Here is a 24,450-nt window from a genome sequence, read left to right on the forward strand (position 1 = left end):
TTTCCTTCCTGGCTGCTGACCCTTGTATCAGTCCTACCTGATAAACTTCCTGGCTTGAATCTCATCTCTCCTTGCTTTCTTCTTCCCACTCTTTGAAATATCTGGGGGAGAGAGAAGATGGCTTGAGTAAAAGTTAGGAGTTTGGGTAATTTGGGTTTGATTTAATCAACCTTTTAATTACTTGAAAACAAACCTGGAGGAGAAACAAAGTGGTATTATTTTCTGCAAGGTGCTGTGGTGGGATTTGGGGGCTCACAGTGTGTTCTGTTTAATCAGGTTCTGCAGCTGATTCACGAAAGAGGCAACATCTGTAAGCAGATCCACCTGCCTGCCCAGAGTGGAAGCAGTCGTGTGCTGGATGCCATGCGGAGGGGGTCAGACTTACTTGGGCAGGGGACATCCTGTACCTTTCCATTTTTCTTTAATGACCAAACAATATTAACACCTATCACTAGGTGTTGTTAGGAACCTAGCATGGTTTATGGCACATAGTAGGTACTCATAAAATCATTGTGTGAGTAGTGCCTGTGGACATTGGGACTTGATGTTCTTTATAAGCAGAATAAGAATTTAATCATTCATTTCATTTGTTTAGCATTTTTAAAAAAAAATTTATTAGTTTTTGATGGACCTTTATTTATTTATTTTTATATGTGGTGCTGAGGATCAAACCCAGTGCCTCACACTTGCTAGGCAAGTGCTCTACCACTGAGCCACAACCCTAGCCCTAGCATATTTTTTATTGAGCACCTACCATATGATATACTGAGTGATCGTTTTGTTTTTTCAGTACTAGGGATTGAACCCAGGGCTTGTAATCCTAGGCAAGTGCTCTACATCCCAAACTGGTTAATTTTAAGATAGGGTCTTGCTAATAAGTTGCCCAGGCTGACCTCAAACTAATGATCCTTCTCCTGCAGCCTCTTGGGTAGCTGGAATTTTAGGTGTGCACTGCCACATCTGATTGACTTTGAGGCTTTGGTCCTTTAACTTTTGAGAATAATGAAGTCTTTTAGGTCTTGAAATTTAAATGTAGCTCTGTTCACTTACTTTGGGAATAATAAGTATCACGGAGGTAAGATTGCAGGGTGAATGGAACCCAAGGCTAATTGCATAGAGCCAGTACCTTGCCTTGTTTTCCATAGTGGCAGAGAGCTTTAGAAATCCTCTTAAATGTTTAATGTGTCTTGATTTGTTAAGTAAAAAGCCTATTTAAAATAAAAATTCATAATCTAAATTAAATCAAGTTTGATCAAAAGGGCTCTTTAACTTACTACTACTGTGCCATGCTTTGTGAATGAGAAGTGATTTATAGTATTATCTTTAAAAATTTTTTTTAGTTGTAGATGGACACAATATCTGTCTACCTTTCTTCCTTTTCTTTTCTTTCATCACTGAGGATCGAACCTAGTGCCTCATATGTGCAAGGCAAGTGCTCTACCACTGAGTTACAGCCCAGCCCTACTGTTATCTTTTTATAACATTAATTTAAAAAAGATTGGTGGGCTGGGGGTGTAGCTCAGTGGTAGAGCATTTGCCTAGAGTGTGCAAGGCCCTGGATTTAGTCCTCAGCAATGGAAAACAAAAAGATTGGTTCATCTAGGTCTTTCTTTTTGTTCTTTATTACAGATATTCAAGAGAAGCTTATGTGGAGTTAGTTCACCATATCAGAGAGTCTATCCCAGGTATGTTTAAAAAACTGAGCATATTAATCTGTTGTAGTTCATAGCCATCTTAGTCAGATACAGGCCACACCAATCCCTGTGACACCATGTTATACTTCTCTTGCTCCTCTTCATTTTATCCCCTTTCCTCTTTTTGTGCATCTTTCTATTTTTTGATTTCTTGGTCCTTCTAGCAATATTCAGAGGTCTAGAATCAACTTGTGGTCTCAAGGCTAAAGAGATTATTTTTCCTTAGTGATGTTGGGATCGAACCCAAGGTCTTATGCATGCTAGGCGTGCACTCTACCACTGAGCTACATTCTTAGGCCTGAGAGAGATTTCTATAGTCTTTGTGTTTGTTTCCGAATATGTGGAAAAGATCTTTGCCCTTCTTTCTTTTTTCTTTTTCTTTTTCTTTATTTTAAATACTGTTGAATGAACTAGGGATTCTCTACCACTGGGCTATATCTCCAGGTCTTTTTAAAATTTATTTTTATTTTTTATTTTGACATAGGGTCTCACAAAGTTGCTTAGGGCCTTGATAAGTTGCTGAGGCTGGCCTTTAACTTGCAATCCTCCTGCCTCAGCTTCCCAAGTCATTGGGATTCCATGTGTGTGCCACTGCTCACACTGCACTGTTGCTACTGTTTAAAATTAACATGTGTTAAACTAAATTTAAAAGGATATGTTTTGTCCCATAAATAGGTACAATTATCATATGTTTATTTAAAAAAAATAGAAGAATATTTTTGTATGAGGTGCTTCAAGATTTTCACTCATAAAAGCAGAACCAATTTGAAAATGTATACTCCTAGTGTGTTTCCGAATCTGTCATTTGAACTAAAACTACCCTTTCTAGTGCCGGGAGATGCAGGCTGAGAAGGTAGCTCTGGCATTGATCATGGTGGAGAAGCAGGTCCATCCCCCTTGCTCTGTTGGTGTTTCTGTTTTACTTTGGTGTGGCCTGAGTATCCCAGAACGCCTTACACTTACCCTTCTCTCTCTCTAATCCATAATGCCAAAGGCTCCTCTTGAAGGTAAGCAGCACCATCCTCTTGCCCTTTTTCCATTGTTGTGTATCACAGGTGTGAGCCTCAGCAGCGATTTCATTGCTGGCTTTTGCGGGGAGACAGAGGAAGACCACCTGCAGACAGTGTCTTTGCTTCGGGAAGTTCAGTACAACATGGGTTTCCTCTTTGCCTACAGCATGAGACAGGTGAGCCCTAGGATGGGGAAGAGCTGACCAGCTTGGGGCTGATTATAGACACCTGGGCCGAGAAGAGGGGCAGGAAGGCAGTCCTTGCAAAACCACAGGATCTTACTCTTCTTTTTTATTTTTCAAGTTACCTCTTGTCTACTCTTTGACACAATTCAGCAATTTGAGATGAAAAAAGATTACTGTGCCAATGTTCCTGTTTATTAAAATATTTTAAATGATATTTAGGTTGTTTAACATTTGGAAGGAAAGAGACTTATTCTGATAAGAAATCTAAAAGATTTCTCAACATAAACTTCTTTTCTGGTCTATGAATGTTTATTTTACAGAAACCTCTTGTCATCTTACCAGCCACCCTTAACTATTTTTAATTGCTATTTTTCTTGGGGTTTCCCCTGTAACATAAATTCCCAGGAAAATAAAGCAGATTAGAAAGGAAAGGAGGAATAATTAATATTTTCTTCCGAGAAAGATAATTCTGGTCTGCCATTTTCTTGGTGGTGGGAATTGATTTGCATGGGTCACTCATCATCGCCCAGTCACCTTGAACCAGCATGCCTGGAGCTCAGGAAAGCTGACTGATGAATGAACCTCAAGCTCATTAATTTGTTTTAAATCCCATTGCCTAATGTTCTGTAGGCAGTGTAAGTGGGCCAGTGTATTTTCATGTCTTGCAGAATTACTTCAAAGAGACAAAGCTTCAGAGGAGCTTTTAGATTCTGTTTTGCTTCTTTTCCATGGACATCACAAATTCTTTTTTTTTGGTAGTTGTAGATGGACAGAATGCCTTTATTTTATTTGTTTTTTAATTTTTATGTGGTGCTAAGAATCAAAGCCAGTGCCTCACGCATGCTAGGTGAGCGCTCTGCCACTGAGCTACAGCCACTCCTTTTTTTTCTTTTTTGGTTATCAGGGATTGAACCCAGGGGAGCATAACCACAGCCACATCGCCAGCTGTTTAGGCTTTTTATATTGTATTTAGAGACAAGGTCACAGTAAGATGGTAGGGCCTTGCTAAATCGCTGAGGCTGGCCTTGAACTCTTGATCCTCCTGCCTGATATTATAGGTGTGAACCACCGTACCTGGCACAAGTTGTTATAGAATGTCTGTGGGCATTGAATATGAGTGTTCATTTTGGGCCCCAATTCCTAGTTAGTGTTAGGATTATAGAAGACTTGAATCAAATAACCTAGTAGATGAGGACAGGTACTCAAATTGTGCCTTTGCCACTTAGTAACTATGTGACATTGGGCAAGGTTCTTCGTTTTCTCATTGGTGAAATGAGGATAACATTAGTTCCAACTTAATAGGGTTGTTTTTGAGTAGTCAGTAAGAACACGTATTACTTAAGTAGTATTCTGAACACAGTAAGTGCATGATAAGGGTAAGTTATTGCTAACAAGACAGAATGAAGACCCAAGTATTTTAGGCTCTGTTTTCCTCTTTGGATTTTCTTATTCTTTCAAAGGGAGATTGGTTTGAATGTTCACATGGTAGAGTGTAGATTTTTCTTTTATTCCGTAGTTTTGTCTAACTCATTGTTTCTCCAACTGTTTTGAACATGATCTTAAGTACATTAAGAAATATATTTGAACATTTGCACAACTTTGGTTTTGGATGTTTAAAGACTTTTCAAGTATAATTCATTTTGTTGACTAGGTAATACATGCTTATGGTGTAAAATTCCAAAGGTTAAAATGACATAAAGTGAGAAGTAGTTCTTCCTTCTTCTCAGGTTGCCTAGTTTTTCAGTTCCTTCCTTGGAGGCAATCGCTCTTAGTAATTTCTTCTATAACCTTCCAGTGTATTTCATGTATTTATAAACACATTTATATGTATTTATTCTATATCAAAGATCTACATGTTAATCTGTATATATTTCATTTAATAACATTTTGAAGACTTGTTTATTTAGTAAATATTGAGCTATCATTCTTATACAGCTGTATAATACTTCATTGGGTAGATAAATTATAATTTGTTTTACTAGTTGCCTATCTATAAGCAATGAGGCTGCTTTGCACCTTTTGTCTTTATAAACAGTGCTGATGAGTAACCTGATACATGAATTATTTAGTATAACCCTTTGTGATAAACATCAAGAGTAATTTTGAGTCTATGATTTTTTTTTTTAAACTTAACCCAAGAATCTTTCTTTCTTTATTTATTTGGTGGTGCTAGGGATTGAACCCATGGTCTTGTGCATGGGAGGCAAGCACTCTACCAGCTGAGCTATATCCCAGCCCCATGTCTATGATTTTTTTATATGCTAAATTTAGAATTTGACCCTTGCAAAAATGCAATTCCACTTCAGAGAGAACCTTTTTCTCTTGGAATGTTCCCAGATCCAGAGAAATCTCTCAGTTCCTTACATGTGTTTCTGTGCATGTGTCTGTAACTTGCAGGTAGATTGAACGTATTTTCTCCATACCTTACAAATAGATTTTATGTCTTTACTGACCTCCATCTTCTCTTTTTTGTAGAAGACACGGGCTTATCATAGGCTGAAGGATGACGTCCCAGAAGAAGTAAAATTAAGGCGTTTGGAGGAACTTATCACTGTTTTCCGAGAAGAAGCTTCAAAAGCCAATGGGACCTGTGTGGGCGGTACCCAGCTGGTACTGGTAGAAGGGGTAAGGCCATATGTATATGTATATATTTTATTTTTATTTTTAAGGTACTGGGGATTGAAGCCAGGGCTTACCACATGCTAGGCAAGCAGTCTGCCACTGAGCCACACTCAGTACCTTTTTATTTTGAGACAGGGTCTTGCTAAATTTCCCATGCTAACCTTGAACTTGTTGATTTTCTGCCTCAGCCTCCTGGAATTTCAGGCATTTACCACCATGCCTGACATATTATTTTTTAGAATGCAGTATATTTGGGGGCTGGGGATGTGGCTCAAGCGGTAGCGCGCTCGCCTGGCATGCGTGCGGCCCGGGTTCGATCCTCAGCACCACATACCAACAAAAGATGTTGTGTCCGCCGAGAACTAAAAAAAAAAAAAAAAATTAAAAAAAAAAAGAATGCAGTATATTTCTCCTTTATTTATATCTTTTTTGATGTTTTTAGTTAAAGTTTTTTTGTAATTTTCAGAATATAAGCCCTGTACATGTTTTATAACATCTACACGTATTTCATTTAAATTATATATATATATACATATATATATATATATATATATATATATATATTATATTTATATATATTTTTTATACATGAAAGAGTCTGTCAGAGCTGACAAATCAAGGCACATCCCTCCATAATGGAGAGAGGCTCATTTAAAATCTTTTTGGAGCTATTGTAAATGGTATTGTGTTTTCAGTTTTGGTATCTGTTCATTGCTGTTGTATAGAAATTGAATTTTTTATGTTTATCTTATCGTCTATTAACCTTCCTGAATTCAGTGATTCTAGCAGGACTTTTTTTCCCCCTCTTGGTAGATTCTTTGGGATTTTCTTGTTTACAAACATGTCGTTATGTTTTTCCTTCCTTCTTGATGTACCAAAGTTCCCTCTTTTGTTGTTCCTTCTCTATTTATTGGAGGAACTTATCACTGTTTTTCGAGAAAAAAAACATTTAGAGAACCTCCCTTTAGCCAAATTCTCTTGGTTTCCTTCACCTTGGAGGGTCTTCACTTCTGTCTCACTACTGATGGGTGTTTTTGCTGGATGCTGGGTTCTGGGTTGGTAGTGCTTTTCTTTTAGCTCTTGAAAACTGTGCTACTTCCTTCTAGTCTCCATTGTTTCTGATGGGAAATTGCAGGATTTTCCCCTTGTAAGGGAAGACATTTTTCATTCACTGCCTTTAAGAATTTTGTTTGCTTTGGTGCTAATGATTAAATGATATTCAGTTTAAGTGTCTGGATTTTGTTCAGCCAGGCAGTTAACTTGTTTGCAATTCAGTTAGATCCTTTCAAGGCTTAGTTTTTCTGTTCCTTTTTTTTTTTTTTTGACATTTTTTAGTTGTAGAGGGATACACAATATCTTTGTTTATTAATTTATTTTTTATTTGGTGCTGAGGATGGAACCAGTGCCTCACACATGCTAGGCAAGCGCTCTTCCATTGAGCTCCAGCCCAGCCCGTGTGGTTTTCTTTTCTTTCTTTCTTTGTTTTTTTTGCAGTGCAGGGAATGAAACCCATACCTTATGCATGGTAGGCAGATGCTTTACCACTGAGCTACACCCCCAGCTCTCAAAGCTTTTTTAAATTGTGTTACAAGAACTTTTTTGTTTTGGGGATAATTCAGCATTACGACTAAGTTATAGCCTTAGTTGGGTGTGGTGGTGCACACCTGTAGTTCCAGCTACCCAGGAGGCTGGGGCTGGAGGGTTTGAGCGTAGCCTTGGCAACACAGACCCTGTCTCAAAAAACAGACTCACCCTTTCAGGAGTTGGCTACTGAATGTTCCAAGGAACCAGTGAAGACTATTTGTTGGCAGATCAAGTGATTTTCAGCCCTGTTTCAGCTCTAGGAATGGTTCAGCTGACAGTTTCCAGGTTGCTCTCTTTGGCCAATCTCATGGAGTTTGACTCTGTACTTGAGTTTTCAGCAGAGACTCGTGGGAATTCCATGAATATTTCTAGAGTTTTTTTTTTTTCTAGAGTTTTTTTTTTTTTTTCCCCTACTTATCTCCCTTCTCTCTACAGTTTGCTACAAATTTTTTTAGCTTTCTCAGGATGTTTGAACCTGATCCCTTTCTTTCTCTATTTTTTTTTTCTTTCCATACTGGGAATTGAACCCAGGGCCTTGGACATGTTAGGCAAGCACTGTATCAACTGAGATATATCCCCAGCTCCCAGGCCTTTTTTTTTTTTTAATATTTTTTTTTTAGTTGTAGATGGACACAATATCTTTATCTTCATTTATTTATTTTTATGTGGTTCTGAGGATCGAACCCAGAGGGCCTCATGCATGCAAAGCAGGCGCTCTACCATTGAGCTACAACCCCAGCCCCATCCCAGGCTTTTTTAATATTTTATTTAGAGGCAGGGTCTTGTTCAGTTACTTAGGGCCTCACTAAGTGGCTAAGGCTGGCTTGGAACTAGCAATCCTCCTGCCTCAGCCTCCTGAGCTGCTGGGATTACAGGTATTTACCACTGTGCCTTGCAATTTCTGTCACTTAAAATGGGTGGAAGAGAAAGACTTCGGCATTTTCAAGAAGTTAATCCCATCACAGTGGTTCACTTATCCTTTAGCCTCATGTTGTGTTGGAGACTGTCATTTTGAATCTGCCTGTTCAATAGGGGCAGGTAATCCAGGCCAAACAATCCCAGAACACTCTTATTACTATGAGACTGTGTAACATGAATGTTGATTTGCCAAGTGCATAACCTATAAATACCTGGGCTTGTTAGAAGTTCATTTCTTCAGAAAGCACTTCTGCCTAGACTCATTGATTGAACGATTCATTAAAATGAAGTTATCAATGGAGTGTGGTGGCAGGCCCATCCCAGCTACTTCAGAAACTGAGGCAGAAGGATCACAGTTTTTTTTTTCTTAAAATATTTATTTGGGGGCTGGGGTTGTGGCTCAGTGGCAGAGTGTTTGCCTAGCATGTGTGAGGCACTGGGTTCGATTCTCAGCACCACATACAAATAAATGAACAAAATAAAGGTCCATCAACATCTAAAAATTAAAAAAATATATATTTTTTTGGTTGTAGATGAAACAATATTTTTATTTTATTTATTTATTTTTTTATGTGGTGCTAAGCATTGAACCCAGTGCCTCACACATGTGAGGCAAGTGCTCAACCACTAAGCTCCAACCCCAGCCCTGAGGATCACAAGTTTGAGGCCAGCCTGAGCAACTTAGTGAGACTCTGTCTCAAAATAAAAATAAAAAGGTCTGGGGATGTAGCTCAGTGTAGAGTGCTCCTGGGTTCAATCCCAGTATTGCCAAAACAAACAAACAAACAAAACATTATAGTTTCTTCTTTGTGCCGTGTACCATCCTGGGTTAGTACCTTGAATACTGAGCTTTCTGTGGTCTTGAAGGCTTGAGACAGAGAAGGCACAGTTTCTGCCCTCCTAGAATTGAGAATTGTCACAGATTCATAACCTTTTCTTTCTGTAGCCCAGCAAACGCTCTGCCACTGACCTGTGTGGCCGGAATGATGGAAATCTTAAGGTGATCTTTCCTGATGCAGAGATGGAGGACACTGCTAACCCTGGGCTCAGGGTCAGAGCACAGCCTGGGGACTATGTGCTAGTGAAGGTAAGGTATTCTTTGGACTTTTGGCTTGAAATGAATATTAGTTTGGACAATTCGGTGGAATAAATTTTTTTCCTAGAGAAATTTTTTTTTTTTTTTTTTAAAGAGAGAGTGAGAGAGGAGAGAGAGAGAGAGGAGAGAGAGAGAGAATTTTTTTTTTTTTAATATTTATTTTTTAGTTCTCGGCGGACACAACATCTTTGTTGGTATGTGGTGCTGAGGATCGAACCCGGGCCGCACGCATGCCAGGCGAGCGCGCTACCGCTTGAGCCACATCCCCAGCCCCTAGAGAAATTCTTTAATAAAATAAAAATCTCTTCTCAGCCAGTACAATGAAAGGGTACCTTGGATTAAATTTTTGACTACTTATAATGAATGCCTTCTTGTTTTTCTGATCTTTTCTCCTGATGAGCTCTTGGGTATATAGTAGTATGCAATTTTCTGCTGCAAGAGAGGCCAGGAAGTGCAGGTTATTTTAAGTGAGTGGAGAGTACCCTCTGCCAGAGGCTGGCATGCCTTTGGGATTCTCGGATATCCAGGCATCCTTGACTCATAGGTGATCCCATTTCCTGCGTCCCTTCCCTGCACTAGCAGACAGAGTTGTATGATGGAGGGACTTCCTCCTTCCTCTTTCCTCCTTTCACTGGGGATATTTCTCCTTTCCTCCCTCCTTCCTCTTACTCTTCTCTCACTGCTGCAGGTCTACTAATTTCTTTTTGGTTCTCACATCTGCTTTACCTCATAGCCAGAATTTGGCAGGATGAGCTGGGCAGGAACAAAGATGCTTTTCTAACACTGAGGGAGGAAAGGAGTGAGGTGGTTCGGTTTCTGCTGGTACTGCTCAGTGTCTTGTCTCTTCCCTACACCATAGTGCCTCAGCTTCTATTCTGCTTTGTGTCCTTGCTCTTGTTATCTGTCTTGACTGATGGGGGAGATGCAGCCCATGGCTTGCATCTGAGGGAGGCGCGTTTCCCTGGCATGCAACTTCTGTGGGTTGGCCTAGAAATTTTACTGCTATTCAAAACTTTTCTGTTTCTATGGGAACTCTGTCCCCCCTAGTTCTGTCCATTTGACAAAAACTGAGAACAGGATCAGCATGCTGGTTGGGGATTTTCTTCCTGTCTTTTGTCCTTGCTCTGACTAGGGATTATCTTTCTTAAATGTTACCTAGGAATTTCTTAATGGCAGTGATTCCCACTAGTTAGCAATGCGATTGATATGGAAGTATCCCTCACAGGCTTCTCCTTTTTTTTTTCCTTTTAAAATTTCTGACAGGGCTGGGGATGTGGCTCAAGCGGTAGCGTGCTCGCCTGGCATGCGTGCGGCCTGGGTTCGATCCTCAGCACCACATACAAAAAATAAAGATGTTGTGTCTGCCGAAAACTAAAAATAAATATTAAAAAAAAAATTTCTGACAATTGCTAGGAGTGGTGGCACATGCCTGTAATCCCAGTGACTCTAGAGGCTGATACTGGAGATTGCAAATTCAAAGCCAGCCTCAGCAATTTAGCGAGGCCCTAAGCAACTTAGTGAGACCCCGTCTCAAATTAAAAAAAGGGCTAGGGATATGGCTCAGTGGTTAACTATCCCTGGGTTTAATCCCTGATATAGAAAAATTTTTTTTCTGTGTCTAATTTTCTTGTTTTTGAGGGTTTGCTTCTTTGACTTTTAGTTGCTTTGCCAAACCACATTTTTTAAAGATTTATTTTTTAGTTGTAGTTGGACAGAATACCTTTATTTTATTTATTTATTTTTATGTGGTGCTGAGGATTGAACCCAGGGCCCCACATGTGCTAGGTGAGTGCTCCACTGCTGAGCCGCAACTCCAGCCCCAAACCACATTTTTTTCTGTTGTAATTATGGGTCACTTGACAAAAAGGGATTAGGTTGGTGGGCTGGTTGTAGCATTAGTATTTTTTTTCAAAATGGAAGAGTTTAATTTGGCAAGAACGTGAAATTGAACTCAACTTTTTCTTTTCTTTCTTTTTTTTAAGTACTGGGGATTGAACCTAGGGCCTCACACATGCTATATAAGAAGAGCTCTATCACTGAGCTGTACCTCTACCCCTAAATATTTTGTTCCAAGTGACATAAATCCCACAAGTATGATTTAGAGGGATGATTGAAATGAAGAAGGAGCTGTAGAACAGGGTTGGTTCTTTGTTCCTCTTTTCTGCTGTTGGCATGTTCTGTCCACTCTGGGCTTCCTGGAACACTCTCATAAATTTCATGCATTTGCCTGCTCTCAGCCTTGGTGGAACTGGTTATGTGTTTACTCTGCATCTGCATCTAATGCAACGCCGATGGGGAAGAAACACACAGTTTGATGGTAGATTAGGGTACATGATGGCCACAGAGAGCTCCAAATACAGTGGCTTAACTAAGGTAGGAATTCTCTTCCTCCTGAGAATCTGGATATGGAGTGTCGAGGACTGGTGATTGTTACGGCTGTATGAGTAGGGCTCCAGGGTCCAGGGCCCAGATTTCTGTTTTTTGTTCTGCCTGTGCCTTCACTCCCAAGGTCCCCTCATTCAGAAGGCTCTAGCCACCCTGTTCATATTCAGCAGTAACTGGGAAGGAGGAGAAGGGCATGCTCTCCTCCTTTCAGGATGCTTTGTAGAAGTTCCCTGTATCACTTCTGCCATAGTAACATATCACACCTGGCCGCAAAAAAACTGAGAAGTTGGATCTTCATTCTGAATGACCATGTGCCCAGCAAAGGATTGAGAATTCAGTTACAAAGGAGGAAGAGAAGAGATGTTGGGGTGTAGGTAGTAGTCTTTGGTGCATGAATTGACTGTACTTTTTCAAATTCATGACCATAAAAATCAAATGAACCTCAGCATGGCCCTGAAATCCTGATCCCACTATGTTTTCCTTGTAAATTGATTTCTCCACTCTCTTTCTTAAAACTTCACTCTCCTGTGCAATCCTTTGTGTTTTGCTGATGTCTTTGCCTCATATTTTAGAGAAAATATGTACAATTAGACAAAACGTCATTGTCTGTTTTCTACAGCCTGTCACTTGTCTACCTTCCTGGGACCGTAGGTGGTGTCTGCATCCTCTGCTGTCCGTACTGCCCCTTGGGCCTTACGTCCAGCCCTTCCCATTCTCAAGAGATTGGCATTTATCTCCCCCATCTCTTGCATCTTAATGTGGCTAAAATGGAATTACTCTCTCCCACTTTTCAAGCCTTCCCCATTTCAGAGAGTGGCACCACTCAGCCGCTCAAGCCCCCAGCAGGCGCGCTCCTGCATTCCCCTTTGCAGCCAGTCTGCGTCGGCCTCACCTCCGGAGTACGCCTGGGACCCGGCCACTTCATCCTCTCTCCAGGCAGCTTCCCTGGTCTTTTGCTTCCATATTTTAAAAATGAATCATACTGAAACACCACAAGTGTAGACAGTTGCCTACATTGTAAGTGAAATTATATGATGAATTATAGTGGCACTACCCATGTAAGTGTCACCCAGATTAAAAAGAAGTATTTTCAGAACCCCAGAATCCTCTTTCATGTTCCTCCCAGTCACTCCCCTTCTCTACATTTTAAAATTAACTGCTTTCCTGATTTCCATATCATAGTTTAGTTTTGGCTGGGTTTGATTGTCATCAAAATGAATCACACAGTATATCGTTTTTGTGTCTCCCTTCTGTCCCTCAGATTGCGTTCTGTGAATCAACCGTGATTATATTTTTTCATCACCACAATTTATATGGGTATTGTACCATTGGTGGCCGTTTGGTTGTTTCCAGTTTGGAGCAATTTCACATAATATTGCTCTGAATATTCCTGTACATGTGTTTTGGTGCACATGTATATTTGCTTCTGTTGGATATCTGAGTTGGAATTGCTGGGTCATGGGGTATGTATGATAGAAATAGCCAAAGTGATTGTGTCATTTTATACTCCTGCCAGCAGTGCTTGAGAATTCTAGAAGCTTCTTCCCTGCTTCCACTCTTGCCCTTCTCTAGCCTGTTTACCCCACAGCAGTCAGTGTTATCCATCTAAGTGAGATCACTCTCCTCAGCGTTAGCCTCCAGTGGCTCCTTATTGCAGCCAGCGTGACATCCAGGGTGGCCAAGGCCTTTTGGGAGGGAACCCAGCTACCTTCCAATTTCATGTCTGCTTTTTATTCTGTCCTTCAGCCTTGTGGTCTCCTTTGTTGGCCCTCAGCCTGGTTTTGTTCTCAGGGACTTTGCATATGCTGTCCATGCTTGGGCTCGGATCTTTTAATTTTCCAGTTCTCTCTCAAATGTCACCTTCTCGGGCTGGGACTGAGGCTCAGTGGTAGAGCGTTCGCCTAGCATGTGTGAGGTGCTGGGTTCCATCCTTAGCACTGCATAAAAATGAATAAATAGAGATATTGTGTCCAACTACAATTAAAAATAAAAATAAAAATAAAAAGTCACCTTCTCAGGCCTTCCCTGGACATTGTCTTTTTGAAGCAGCTTTCCCTTGCCTTACTTTCTTTCCCACTTAATACCTTAACTGTTATGTCTTTGAAGCACTTTCCAATATTTGAAATCGTCTTTGTTTACATACTTACTACCTATTTTTTCCTGAAAGCTCTGTTGAGGGCAGGGAAATACTGTTTTACTACTGCAACATCTAGGGAAATTCCTAGTACAGAATAAGTACTCCATGAATACTTACTAATGTACCAACCTGTTCTGGTCAGAAATGCGACCGTTGGTAATGTTGGGGGTTACAGCCTTTCAGCTCTCAGAGGAAAAAGAGAAACTTTCTTACCAAATTTGTCAATAAATATCCTATGGAAGGATTTAACTAGCTCAGACAGGAGCGCATCTCACCCTGTGACTAGAAGGGCAGTCCTCATGGGCAGCTCCCGTGACCCTCATGGTTGGAGCTGGGGAGGAGCTGTCTCCCAAAAGTCAAGGAGGACGTGACCATGGGGGATGGGCCTGTGTTTGAGATCATGTGCTGCCATTCCATCAGCGAGCGCTTCCTCCCAGGTTTCAGGCACGCAGGAACCGTGCAGTCTCTGCCATCCTGTCGCTGCCATCAGATTCCTTTTGGTGGCCTCTGGAGGAGGAGAGCATTAAGTGCCTGTGGTGCAGTCCTGGTTATCTTGCCATCTTCCCACTGGTTTTCTTTCAGATCACTTCTGCCAGCTCTCAGACACTTAAAGGACATGTCCTCTGTAGGACCACTCTGAAGGACTCCTTGGCACATTGCTGACCTGAGGGGATGGGCTCAGCATTGAGTTGGGCCATCCTTCTCTACAGGAAGGGCAACATGACTGGTCACTAATGAAAGTGGTAATGAAGCTTCAGAGACAGGAGCGAGTGGTGAAGTGACTGTGTCTAATGGAAGCCTCATCTCCTTGTGCTGCATGAACCCTTGATAGTCATTAAATTTACCTGAAATGAATGGACATACTTTTACTTCATATTTGCCTCAGTTATTGTCTCTGGGTTTTTCCCTGAAGTCTCTGTATTTCTCAGCCCAGTTTCTGCTGAGAAACTGACACTGACAAACTCTGTTTCTTTCCCTGGGAGGACCCTAGGAGGGAGAGACAAAGTGGGGGATGGTGGGGAGAACCATTTGCTTAGGGGGAAAAAAAACCTCTCCAGAACCTTCTGAAAATTTTATTTGATGCCATTGACTCAGCTGTTCATCCCCTCATTTTATGTATTTTGCCTGAGAATTTCCCTCACGGACTCTTTAACCTGTCAGTTCATTCTTTCAGGTCTGAGAACACTTGGAGTTTTGGAAACAGGCTCTGAGCAGTGGTTCTCAGTCCATTCAACTCCTGTGCTACTTTGTTCATCATGAGAAAACCCAAGGTATGGTATCATGGAATGTGTGATCTCCAGTTCAAGTTGCTACATCATTGTTTAAGAGTCTGAACCTAGTTTTTCTCACATGTGACCTGAGGGTAATAATACAATTCTTTTTTTTTTTTTTTTTTTTTTAAATGTTGAGTCTTTTTTTTTTTTTTTTTTTTTAAAGAGAGAGTGAGAGAGGAGCGAGAGAGAGAGAGAGAGAGAGAGAGAGAGAGAGAGAATTTTTAATATTTATTTTTTAGTACTCGGCAGACACAACATCTTTGTTGGTATGTGGTGCTGAGGATCGAACCCGGGCCGCACGCATGCCAGGCGAGCGCGCTACCGCTTGAGCCACATCCCCAGCCCCAATAATACAATTCTTATCTTAGGAATTGGTTTGGGGGTACAGTCCAGGGGTTGAGCATTTTCTAGCACATTTGAGGTCCTGGGTTTGATCCCCATTGCTAAAAGGGGGAAAAAATTCCTACAGAATAATGTAAGCTCTTACCAAATGGAAGTGATCTTGAAGGCTTTGCTTCTGAAGCACACTGCATATTAGGGTGTGCCGAGGTACCACGTGAGTCTGGCCATGATCTCCTTTAGACCCTCTCTGTTGACTTTCGTGACGGCCCTGGGGAGCCTCTTCTTCAGGGCTGGTTCCTACTGAGGAAGGTTGGTTTCTGCTATCAGGTTCCGTGTGCTGCCAAAAACATTTGTTATGGCTCTTTACTCAGTTCTTCATTTAAAAGGCATTTAAAACAAGTTTTAACATTTTACTCATTTAAAATTTTAAAACATACATATGGGAGCTGGGTATGATGACGTGCCTGTCGTCCCAGCTGGAGAGGCTGAAGTGGGAGATGAGTCCATTGTTTCCAGACCAGCCCCAACAAGATAGCAAGGACTTGATGGGAACAAAAGCAAAAGCATACATGTGGTGGATAATCCAAACCATAAATACTATTTAAAATTAGGTTTTTAAATTTCCAAATATTTTGGGGTTTTCTTGAGACCTGTATGTTAATGATTTCTAATTTAAATCTACCATGATAAAAGAACAAACTTTCTGTGACTTTAATCATTTGCATTTATTGGAACTTGTTTAGTGGCTCAGAATATGATATCTTGGTGTTTAGTGTACATTTGAGTTGAGAATATATGTTGCTGGTAAAGAGTTCTATAAACTGCAGGGCACCATGGTGCGCACCTGAAATCCTAGCGGTTCGGGAGGCTGAGGTAGGAGGATGGCAAGTTCAAAGCCAGCCTCAACAATGACGAGGTGCTTAAATCTCAGTGAGCCCCTGTTTCTAAATAAAATACAAAATAGGGCTGGTGATGTGGCTCAGCCCCTGAATTTAATCCTCGGTATGAAAAGAAAAAAAAAAAAAAACTTCTATAAACTGAAATCAAATTCCATGCATGTTTGATTTTGTTGGGATAACCCAACTATAATGTATGGTTATAATGCTTTAATAAAAGAAAAGTTCTGTAACTGCCAGTCAGTTCAGGTTGTTCAAGTTTAATATCCTTTCTTATATGCCAAATTGTTCTGTTGAGAGAGGGCTATTGAAATTTTCTGAAAATAATTGTACATTTGTCTAATTTTTCCTTGTGGTTGCTGTCACATTTTGCTTCGTATACTTTGAAATTCTGTTACTAGGTAAATAGACATTTAGGATTTCTATCTTCCTTTGATTAATTGACACCTTTATCATTATGATATCACCTTCTTTTTCCCTGGTAATATTTTTTACTTTGAAATCTACATTGTCTATATGCTTAGCTGTCTCCTCTCGCTCTCTCCCTCACCCCCTTCCTTTCTCTCATTTTTGTTTTTTTTGGTGCTGGAGATTGGATCCAGGGCCTCATACATGGTAGGCAAGTGCTGTCCCCAATCTACATCCCCAACCTCTTTTCTCTCTTTTTATTTTATTTAATTAATTAATTAGGTACTGGGGATTGAACCCAGGGGTGCATAGCCACTGAGCCCCACCCCCAGCCCTATTTTGTATGTTATCTAGAGACAGAGTCTCACTGAGTTGCTTAGTGCCTGGCTTTTGTTTAGGCTGGCTTTGAACTCGAAGTCCTCCTGCCTCATCCTTGAGAGCTGCTGTGATTATAGGCGTGTGTTACCATGCCCAGCTTCCAGCCCCCAGCCCCTTTTTAGACTTTTATTTTGAGGCAGGTCTCTCTAGTTGCTTATGGCCTTGCTAAATTGCTGAGGCTGACTTTGAATTTGCAATCCTCCTGCCTCAGCCTCCTAAGTCACTGGGATTACAGGTATGCACCACCACACCTGGCTTCTTTCTTTTTATTGAGAAATAATTCACATACCATTAATTTCACTATTTTGAAGTGTTTAAATCAGTATTTCTTTTTTAGTATGTTCACAAGGGGTTGTGACCATCATTACTGTTTCATTCCAGAACATTTTCCTCACTCCAAAAAGAAATCCTGTATCTGTTAGCAGCCATTCCTTCCTTCCTTCTTTCTTTCTTTCTTTCTTTCTTTCTTTCTTTCTTTCTTTCTTTCGGTGCTGGGGCTCGAACCCAGGGCCTTGTACATGCAAGCCAAGCACTCTACCAACTGAGCTATATCCCCAGCTTCTAATTCGTCATTCTCCTTCCCCACTTTCCCTGGCAAACATATATATACATACATGTGTGTGTCTGTGGATTGCCTGTTCTGAACATTCCATATAATTGAATCATACAAAATGTGACCTCTGGCTTTGTCTTTTTTCACTTAGCCTGTTTTCAAGGTTCATTCCTGTTGTATTTATCAGTACCTTTTTTTTTGGACACAGTACCTTTACTTTTTATTTATTTATTTTATGTGGTGCTGAGGATCGAACCCAGTGCCTCACATGTGCAAGGCAAGCACTCTGCCACTGAGCCCCAGCCCCAGCCCAGTACTTTTTATGTCTTAACTGATATTCCATTGCATGCATATACCACATTTGCTTATCCATTCATCCACAAATGAACATTGAGTTGTTTGTTCCTTTTGGCTATTGTGAATGGTGCTGCTGTGAACAGTGTGGACAGGGTGTGAGCCCCTGTTTTCAGTTCTTTGAGATCTGTACCTAGGAATGGAATTACTAAGCTGTAGGTTAATTCTGTGTTTAACTTTTTGAGGAATAGTTTACCTATTTTCTGTAGTTGCTGAATCATTTTTATACTGCAACTAGCAGTGTATAAATGTTTTGATTTTTCCATATCCTTACCAATGAATAAAAGATTTTTAAGTAGGCAAACATTTTTATAATGGATCAGAGGTGGCAAGAGTAGAAGGAGGGCGTGACTTGGACTAGGTTAGTGAGGGAGAGAAACATAGATGAGACATACTCTTGAAACAGAATCAACAGGACTTAGTGTATTGGTGAGGGAGGAATCAAGAATGATTTCTGGGGATCTGACTAGAACACCTGGGTGGATTATACTATTTGCCATGGTGGGATTCACTGTAGAGGTCTGACCCAGTGGGATATCAGGACCTTAGATCTTTTGACAAATGCAGATATGAGTGTAATTTGGCCTTTTATGGGGTGCTGTCCCTTGCTGTGAGGCAAGGCCAGTCTCTGGCCCCACTTCCCTTATATGGTCTTTGTGGTCACAATTTGAGCTCTTTCTGCAGACACTGGGCACAGAGCAGAGGGTCTCTGTCTGGTACAGAGATGGTGGTTATGTTCCTAGCATCCCTTTTTCTGGGTTCTCTGCATTTATCAGCTGCATTTGTTGGCTTATTTCTACTCAAGGCCACTTGGCCAGCTGTAGTCACTGACCTGGGACTTAGAGACCTTGCTGCCTGGTTCATGATGTTCCAGACTCTTACCTGCTCTGCTCATCCCACTTTGCATTTAGAGTGTGCCCGTTGGTGTTTGCATGGAGCACTTGAACTCTCAGCCCTGTATATTGTGCCAGCATGTAAAACAAAGCTCTTAGTGTTGTGGAGTGTTTCAGTCAGCTTTCCGTCACTATAACAAACACCTGAGATAATCAATTTGTAAAGAGAAAAGGTTTATTTTGCCCTACAGTTTTAGAGATTCCAGTCTATGATTGGCCCTGTTGCTTCTGGGCCAGTAGCAAGGCAGCACATCTTGGCGGGAAGCGTGTGGGAGAGCAGAACTGCTCATCTGGTGGCCAGTTATCAAAAACAAGAGACCAGGGTCCCACTATCCTCTTCAAGGGAATAATGGCCTAGGACATCCCCCATACCCTCCCTCAAAGTTTCCTCCACCTCCCAGTAGTGCCATGCTAGGGCCAGCCATCAACACACCGGCCTTTGGGGGACATTCCAGATCCAACTACAGGGAGAAAGGGGGCAAAAACTCAGGAAGAAAGTCTTACCCATTGTCATAATTGCCCCCGTCCAATAGATAACTGAGTTTTCTTGCCCTATCATTCATATTAATTTTTCGTTGACTAGTCATAAACAGAGAGATTCCTGACTATAGGAAGTGACAACAAATGAGTCATTTTTTGCATGAAAACAGATGTTTATTAAAGAGCTGATTATAACAGTGCTAAAAATCCTTGAATTTTTGCCTGTCTTGCATATGTTAAGGTAGTTGGTATAATTCCATAGGGTACTGGGTATTTTAAGACTAACTCTACTGGATTCCTCAATCACAGGGACACCCTTGGCTTGATACTTCTAGGAAACTTTTACAGAATGTTTTTGCTTTATTCAGGAGCATGGCCTGTTTCGGGCTTGCCGGGTTCAGCTTGCTGCCTGAAGATCATTCTGTGAAGAGATTAAAAGACAACCAGTTATGCATGGGGCTGGGATGTAGCTCAGTGGTAGAACACTTGCCTAGCCTTCAGAGGTCCTGGGTCAGTCCCCAGTACTGCAAACAGAACAAGACAGCCAGTTATGCAGAAACTTAGATGCATAGGCTGACTGCTGGCACAGTCTCAGCTAGCTGGTGTGCTCCTGTCTCTGGCCCAGTGCTTGCTCCAGGAAAGGGGAGGTGAAACAAGTCTGACCCATGTGAGCCCCAGAAGGTAGAAAAGAAACAGAGGTTGAAGCTGCTGGTAAGTGAAAGCTTCCATGTAGACCCAAAACAGAGCCCATCCGGAAAGAGGGGAGTCAAGAGACTGGTTCCATGTCATTGTTTAGACTCTGAATCAAGCTACTTGTGAAGCAAGCACCCCTGGCTGTTTAAAACCTATAATTTTTTAAATTGTTGCATTTGGGGGCTGGGCTTTCTATTACCTATAGCTGTGACCCTTGACTTAAGGCTGACTTGAGGAGATAAGTAGTATTTCCAAGGCTGCTCAGCCATGGAGTGTAAGAGCTGGAGATTGAAAACTAACACCCAGGCAAGTGCTGATTTTACCATACTATACCCTCTGAAGTTGATTTGGACACAGATACAGGGAATTTCAAAGGTTAAGTAAAACCAGGAAGGTGCAACTTGTCAGATTCGTGCCAAAGTGAAAGATACAGATGTTCTACTGGTCAGATTTCATACTCATTAAGCAGATCTATCAACAATGGAATTTATAGCTAGGTGGGTTGGTGCATGTCTGTAATCCCAGATATTTGGGAGACTGAGGCAGGAGGATTATCAGCTTGAGGCCAGCCTGAGAAACACAGCAAGATCTCATCTTTACCAAGCTGAGTATGTCACCAAAAGGGGTAAGGGGAGGAACTTCTAAAGTTGATTTCTTTCTTTTTTTTTTTTTTTTTTTTTTTGGTACCAGGGATTGACCAAGTGCTTAACTACTGAATTTATATCTTATTTAGAGGTAGGACCTTGCTGAATTGCTTAGGGCCTCGCTAAGTTGCTGAGGCTAATTTTGAACTTGCAATCCTCCTGCCTCAGCTTCCTGAGTTGCTGGGATTGCAAGGGTGCACCATTGCCCAGCAAGGTTAGGAGATTGTAAACCTCTTAACTCATGTACCATCTGCAGTTCCATCTTCATGGTGTGATTTTACTTTGAAAGTATTGAATAAAAATCTCATTCTTTTCAGGAAGAAGATCTCCTTCATTTTTTTTTTCTGGGTTCAGGGTTAGATAGGCAGGAAGAAGGGGAATTTGTGTCAGGACGGAAGGGATGACAGGCTCAGCAGGTGATAGGCTGAGTCATACATAGTGGGGACTTTTCCAAAGGAATCATTGTGATCTATTCAGTAAATGTGGGAGCCCTTTTGGAACAGTAGGACGGATTATCTCATCATTTATGGTCATAGCTTAGGAAGTGTAAGGTACTGAAAGGATAACAAACAGCATTTCTACCAGGAGGGAGTGGGGACATTGGATGGAACTGATAGGGAAGCCAGGAACAGAGTGATGCCAGGTCCCACTGGTTCCCTTTATTCCTGAGAAAACCCCCAGCCCAGCTGGTGCAAAAGGGAAGTGTTTGTGGAATGCTCGCCCAGCATGTGGAAGGCCTTGTGTTCGGTCCCCAGCACTGCAAAATGCAAGAAAGGAAAAAATTTGTATTTCTTACCGATTTAATCACGATAACCTTGGCATCAATTAAGGGCTGTGAGGTTACTCCTACTGGGACATTCCATTGTTTAGACCATTCTGAAATAAACAAGCATCATCTTATGAGTTGAAAGAAACAAATATCTGCCTGGCTTTTTTTTAGCCACAGTATGTGGCTCGAGGAGAAATCACTGCCCTGCTAGATTAGCAGAACACCTGAATAAAGACCTAGGTCTCTCCCTGTCTGTTGGGTTTGGGATTGAGAGTGGGGTAGCAAGGAAGAGAGACTCCAGAACCATGTAGAGTCCAAATATTGATGCCCAGGGGTACACTGGCATGGCTGACCTCACTGTTAAGACACCATGAGAATTGGCCCATGCAGTTTTGGTGGTAAGTGCACTATTTTGAATTCCTTTAGAATTGACCAAAAATATGTGCAGATGCATGTCGCAGCATCAGTGTTGGTCATAAGGGCTATAATCGAAGCCTCCTGAATGTCTGCATGACCCAGTGACCTAGCCCATGTTTCTACTAAGTAGCAAGAGGGTATTGGTCCCAAGTATACTTTGTGGGCTACATTTCATTAAGTACTGTGGAGAAGGCATTTTGATTTGGTTTTCATTTTTACTGTATAAAATGCTGTTTCCCCTGTTTTAAAAAAATGTGCTACCAAGGTGGCGATGGAATGGCCTTGTTCTCTGTGGGCACCACCCTGCAGGGGTGACCCACACCTAGGGACCTCTTCTGCAACACTGACTTTTCCAGGTTCCACATACCAGTAGCAGCAGACAGGAGCTTCTTCAGAACCCCAGACAGCAGATCTTGCACCTCGTCACTCTACAAGAGATGGAAAGAGCGTTGTCATCAGTGCCTTCTAGTGGTCCCCCAGTTGGGTGTCGCAGCCAGGGAAAGCAGGCTTACGGCTCTGTGTCTGTTACTGGATAAGGCTGGGTGGGGAGCTGGGTTTCTGTCCATCCCTCAGGCCTCTACATCTCTGAGAGTTTTTGAGGCCCTTTGGTAGGTTCACTGCCCTTGGTGTCTCCTATGTGCCAGACCTTGCGGTAGGCACAGCCATCAGCCCTGTCCCTTCAGGTCAAACACTGAGTTCCGCAGTGGGAGGACCCTATTGACAAGTGCTTGCTCCCTCCTTTGCAAGGAGGTCAGGCCCTCCCGGATTTGGTCCTCCCTTCTGGTGCTCTCCTCCCTCCCCGCCCCCCCCCCCCCCCGCCTTGTTCCCCCTGTAGCCCCGAAGTTCAGGCCACTTATATTTTGCACATGTGGTTCCCTCTCCCTGGTCCACCTCTCCCTAGTGTGTGCCACCACCTCCTGCTCCTTTATAACTGATTCAGGGACCACCTGTGTGGTCATCTCATTCTCTGCCTCCCAGTTGAGCCCTGTCCACTCTGTCTTCTTCATGCTCAGTTGACAACTATTTGCATAAATGTCTGTGTTGCCTGTCAGGTGAACAGTCTTTCTGAATTGCTCCCCCTGGACACAGAGCCTGCCATATCCTGTAAATGCCTGGCAAAATTGAGATTAAGGGAACCATAAGCTTGTGATGATTCCAGAGTCGCCACTCTGCTGACCCCCCATTATCTCAGGGCTAACATGGGGGACCCAGTTCCTCAACCCACAGTTGTACTCTTTATCTCTAGTTGACCATTATGGGCCTCCATCCAACATGTGGCTAACTGTGGCCTACTTATTGTGTGCTTGTATGAACTCATTTGGCCCCCACACTGGAATGTCAGTTCCTGAGTTAGTTCCTTGTCATGGCTTCATGCTGTCTTTGGGGCCAAGCAAATAGCAGATGCTCTCTAAGCATTTCTTGAATTGAGAAATAAACATGCTCAGAATAAATGTCTCAAACGGGTGGTTGATGAGCCTTTGGTCAGTTCCATCTCTGTTGCCGGAGCCTGGCCCCGGCCCCAGCCCCTGCCTTACTCTGCTCTCCTCTCCTCCCCAGGCTCTTCTTGGTGATCTGTGTGCTTGCCCGGGAACATGCTCACTCCATGGAACCTGGGTGGGAGCCACTGACAGGGAACCGAGGCCATGGGAAACTGTGCTTATGAGATGCTCTAGTGAGCTGAGTCAGCTTAGCTTCTAGATCATCTTTCCATGCTTCTAGTGGGTCCCAGGCTTGTTGGCACATTGGAACACTCAGGACACTTCAGGAGCACAGACTCCAGGCCCTTCTCAGGTACTGACTGAATGTGGCACGACACAGTGGGCTTGGGCAGCCATGTTCTAGGAACTCCCCAGAAAGCCCTGATTAGGAGCCTGTGTTCATGACACAGTGTATCTGTTATCTAGTGTTCATGACTTCCTCCTTTCCCAGAGTCCCCGTGTCACTCAATGTCTGGAATTAAACTAATTCTCATACACCATAAATAAATATATTTAAAACCACATCAACTCACAGCCTCAGGGGGGTTCACACTGTGGTCAGATCTGTGAGGAAACAAAATACAGAGAAATATTAGGTTCATATAAAAATTACAACTCAGTGGCAGAGCACTTGCCTCACATGCATGAGGCACTGTGTTTGATCCTCAGCACCACATAAAAATAAAGGCATTCTGTCTCTTTACAACTACAAAAAAATTTTTAAAAAATTACAACTCAATTTCAGAATTTAAATATTGTCTTAGTTTCTTTTTTTTTTTTTCTTTTTTTCTATACTGGGGATTGAACCCAGGGAGCTCTATTATTGAGATACATCACAAATCTTTTTTATTTTTATTATTTTTAAAAATTTGAAGCCAGGCACAGTGATGCACACCTATAATTCCAACATCTCAGGAGACTGAGGAAGGAGGATTGTGAGTTCAAAGCCAGCCTCAGCAAAAGTGAGGTGCTAAGCAACTCAATGAGACCCTGTCTCTAAATAAAATATGAAATAGGGCTGGGGATATGGCTCAGTGGAGAACACTTGCCTAGCATGTGTGAAGCACTGGGTTAGATTCTCAGCACCACATATAAATAAATAAAATGTCTATCAAGAACTAAAATTATATATATAAAATGAATGAAAAATAGGGCTAGGCATGTGGCTCAGTGATCAAGTGCCCCTCCCAAATGAATGAACGAATAAATAAATAAAATAAAAATTTTGAGACAGGGTCTT

At 41.8% G+C, this 24,450-nt stretch overlaps 1 protein-coding gene across 2 annotated transcripts in view; it reads left to right on the plus strand.

The window, feature by feature from the left end:
- CDK5RAP1 (CDK5RAP1 mitochondrial tRNA methylthiotransferase) overlaps positions 1–14,490 on the plus strand; it is a 33,642-nt gene extending 19,152 nt beyond the window's left edge. For both annotated transcript variants that reach the window (XM_081289177.1, XM_081289178.1), the window contains exons 9-14: positions 277–374; positions 1,630–1,685; positions 2,750–2,880; positions 5,365–5,514; positions 8,960–9,100; positions 14,214–14,490. In XM_081289177.1, coding sequence (XP_081145303.1) covers positions 277–374; positions 1,630–1,685; positions 2,750–2,880; positions 5,365–5,514; positions 8,960–9,100; positions 14,214–14,294 — 657 coding nt within the window. In that variant the 3' untranslated portion in view covers positions 14,295–14,490. The remainder of the gene's footprint in view (positions 1–276; positions 375–1,629; positions 1,686–2,749; positions 2,881–5,364; positions 5,515–8,959; positions 9,101–14,213) is intronic.
- Positions 14,491–24,450: the final 9,960 nt, after the last annotated feature.

Source organism: Spermophilus citellus (assembly GCF_964194105.1).
Source record: "Spermophilus citellus genome assembly, chromosome: 4".
NCBI classification, from domain to species: domain Eukaryota; kingdom Metazoa; phylum Chordata; class Mammalia; order Rodentia; family Sciuridae; genus Spermophilus; species Spermophilus citellus.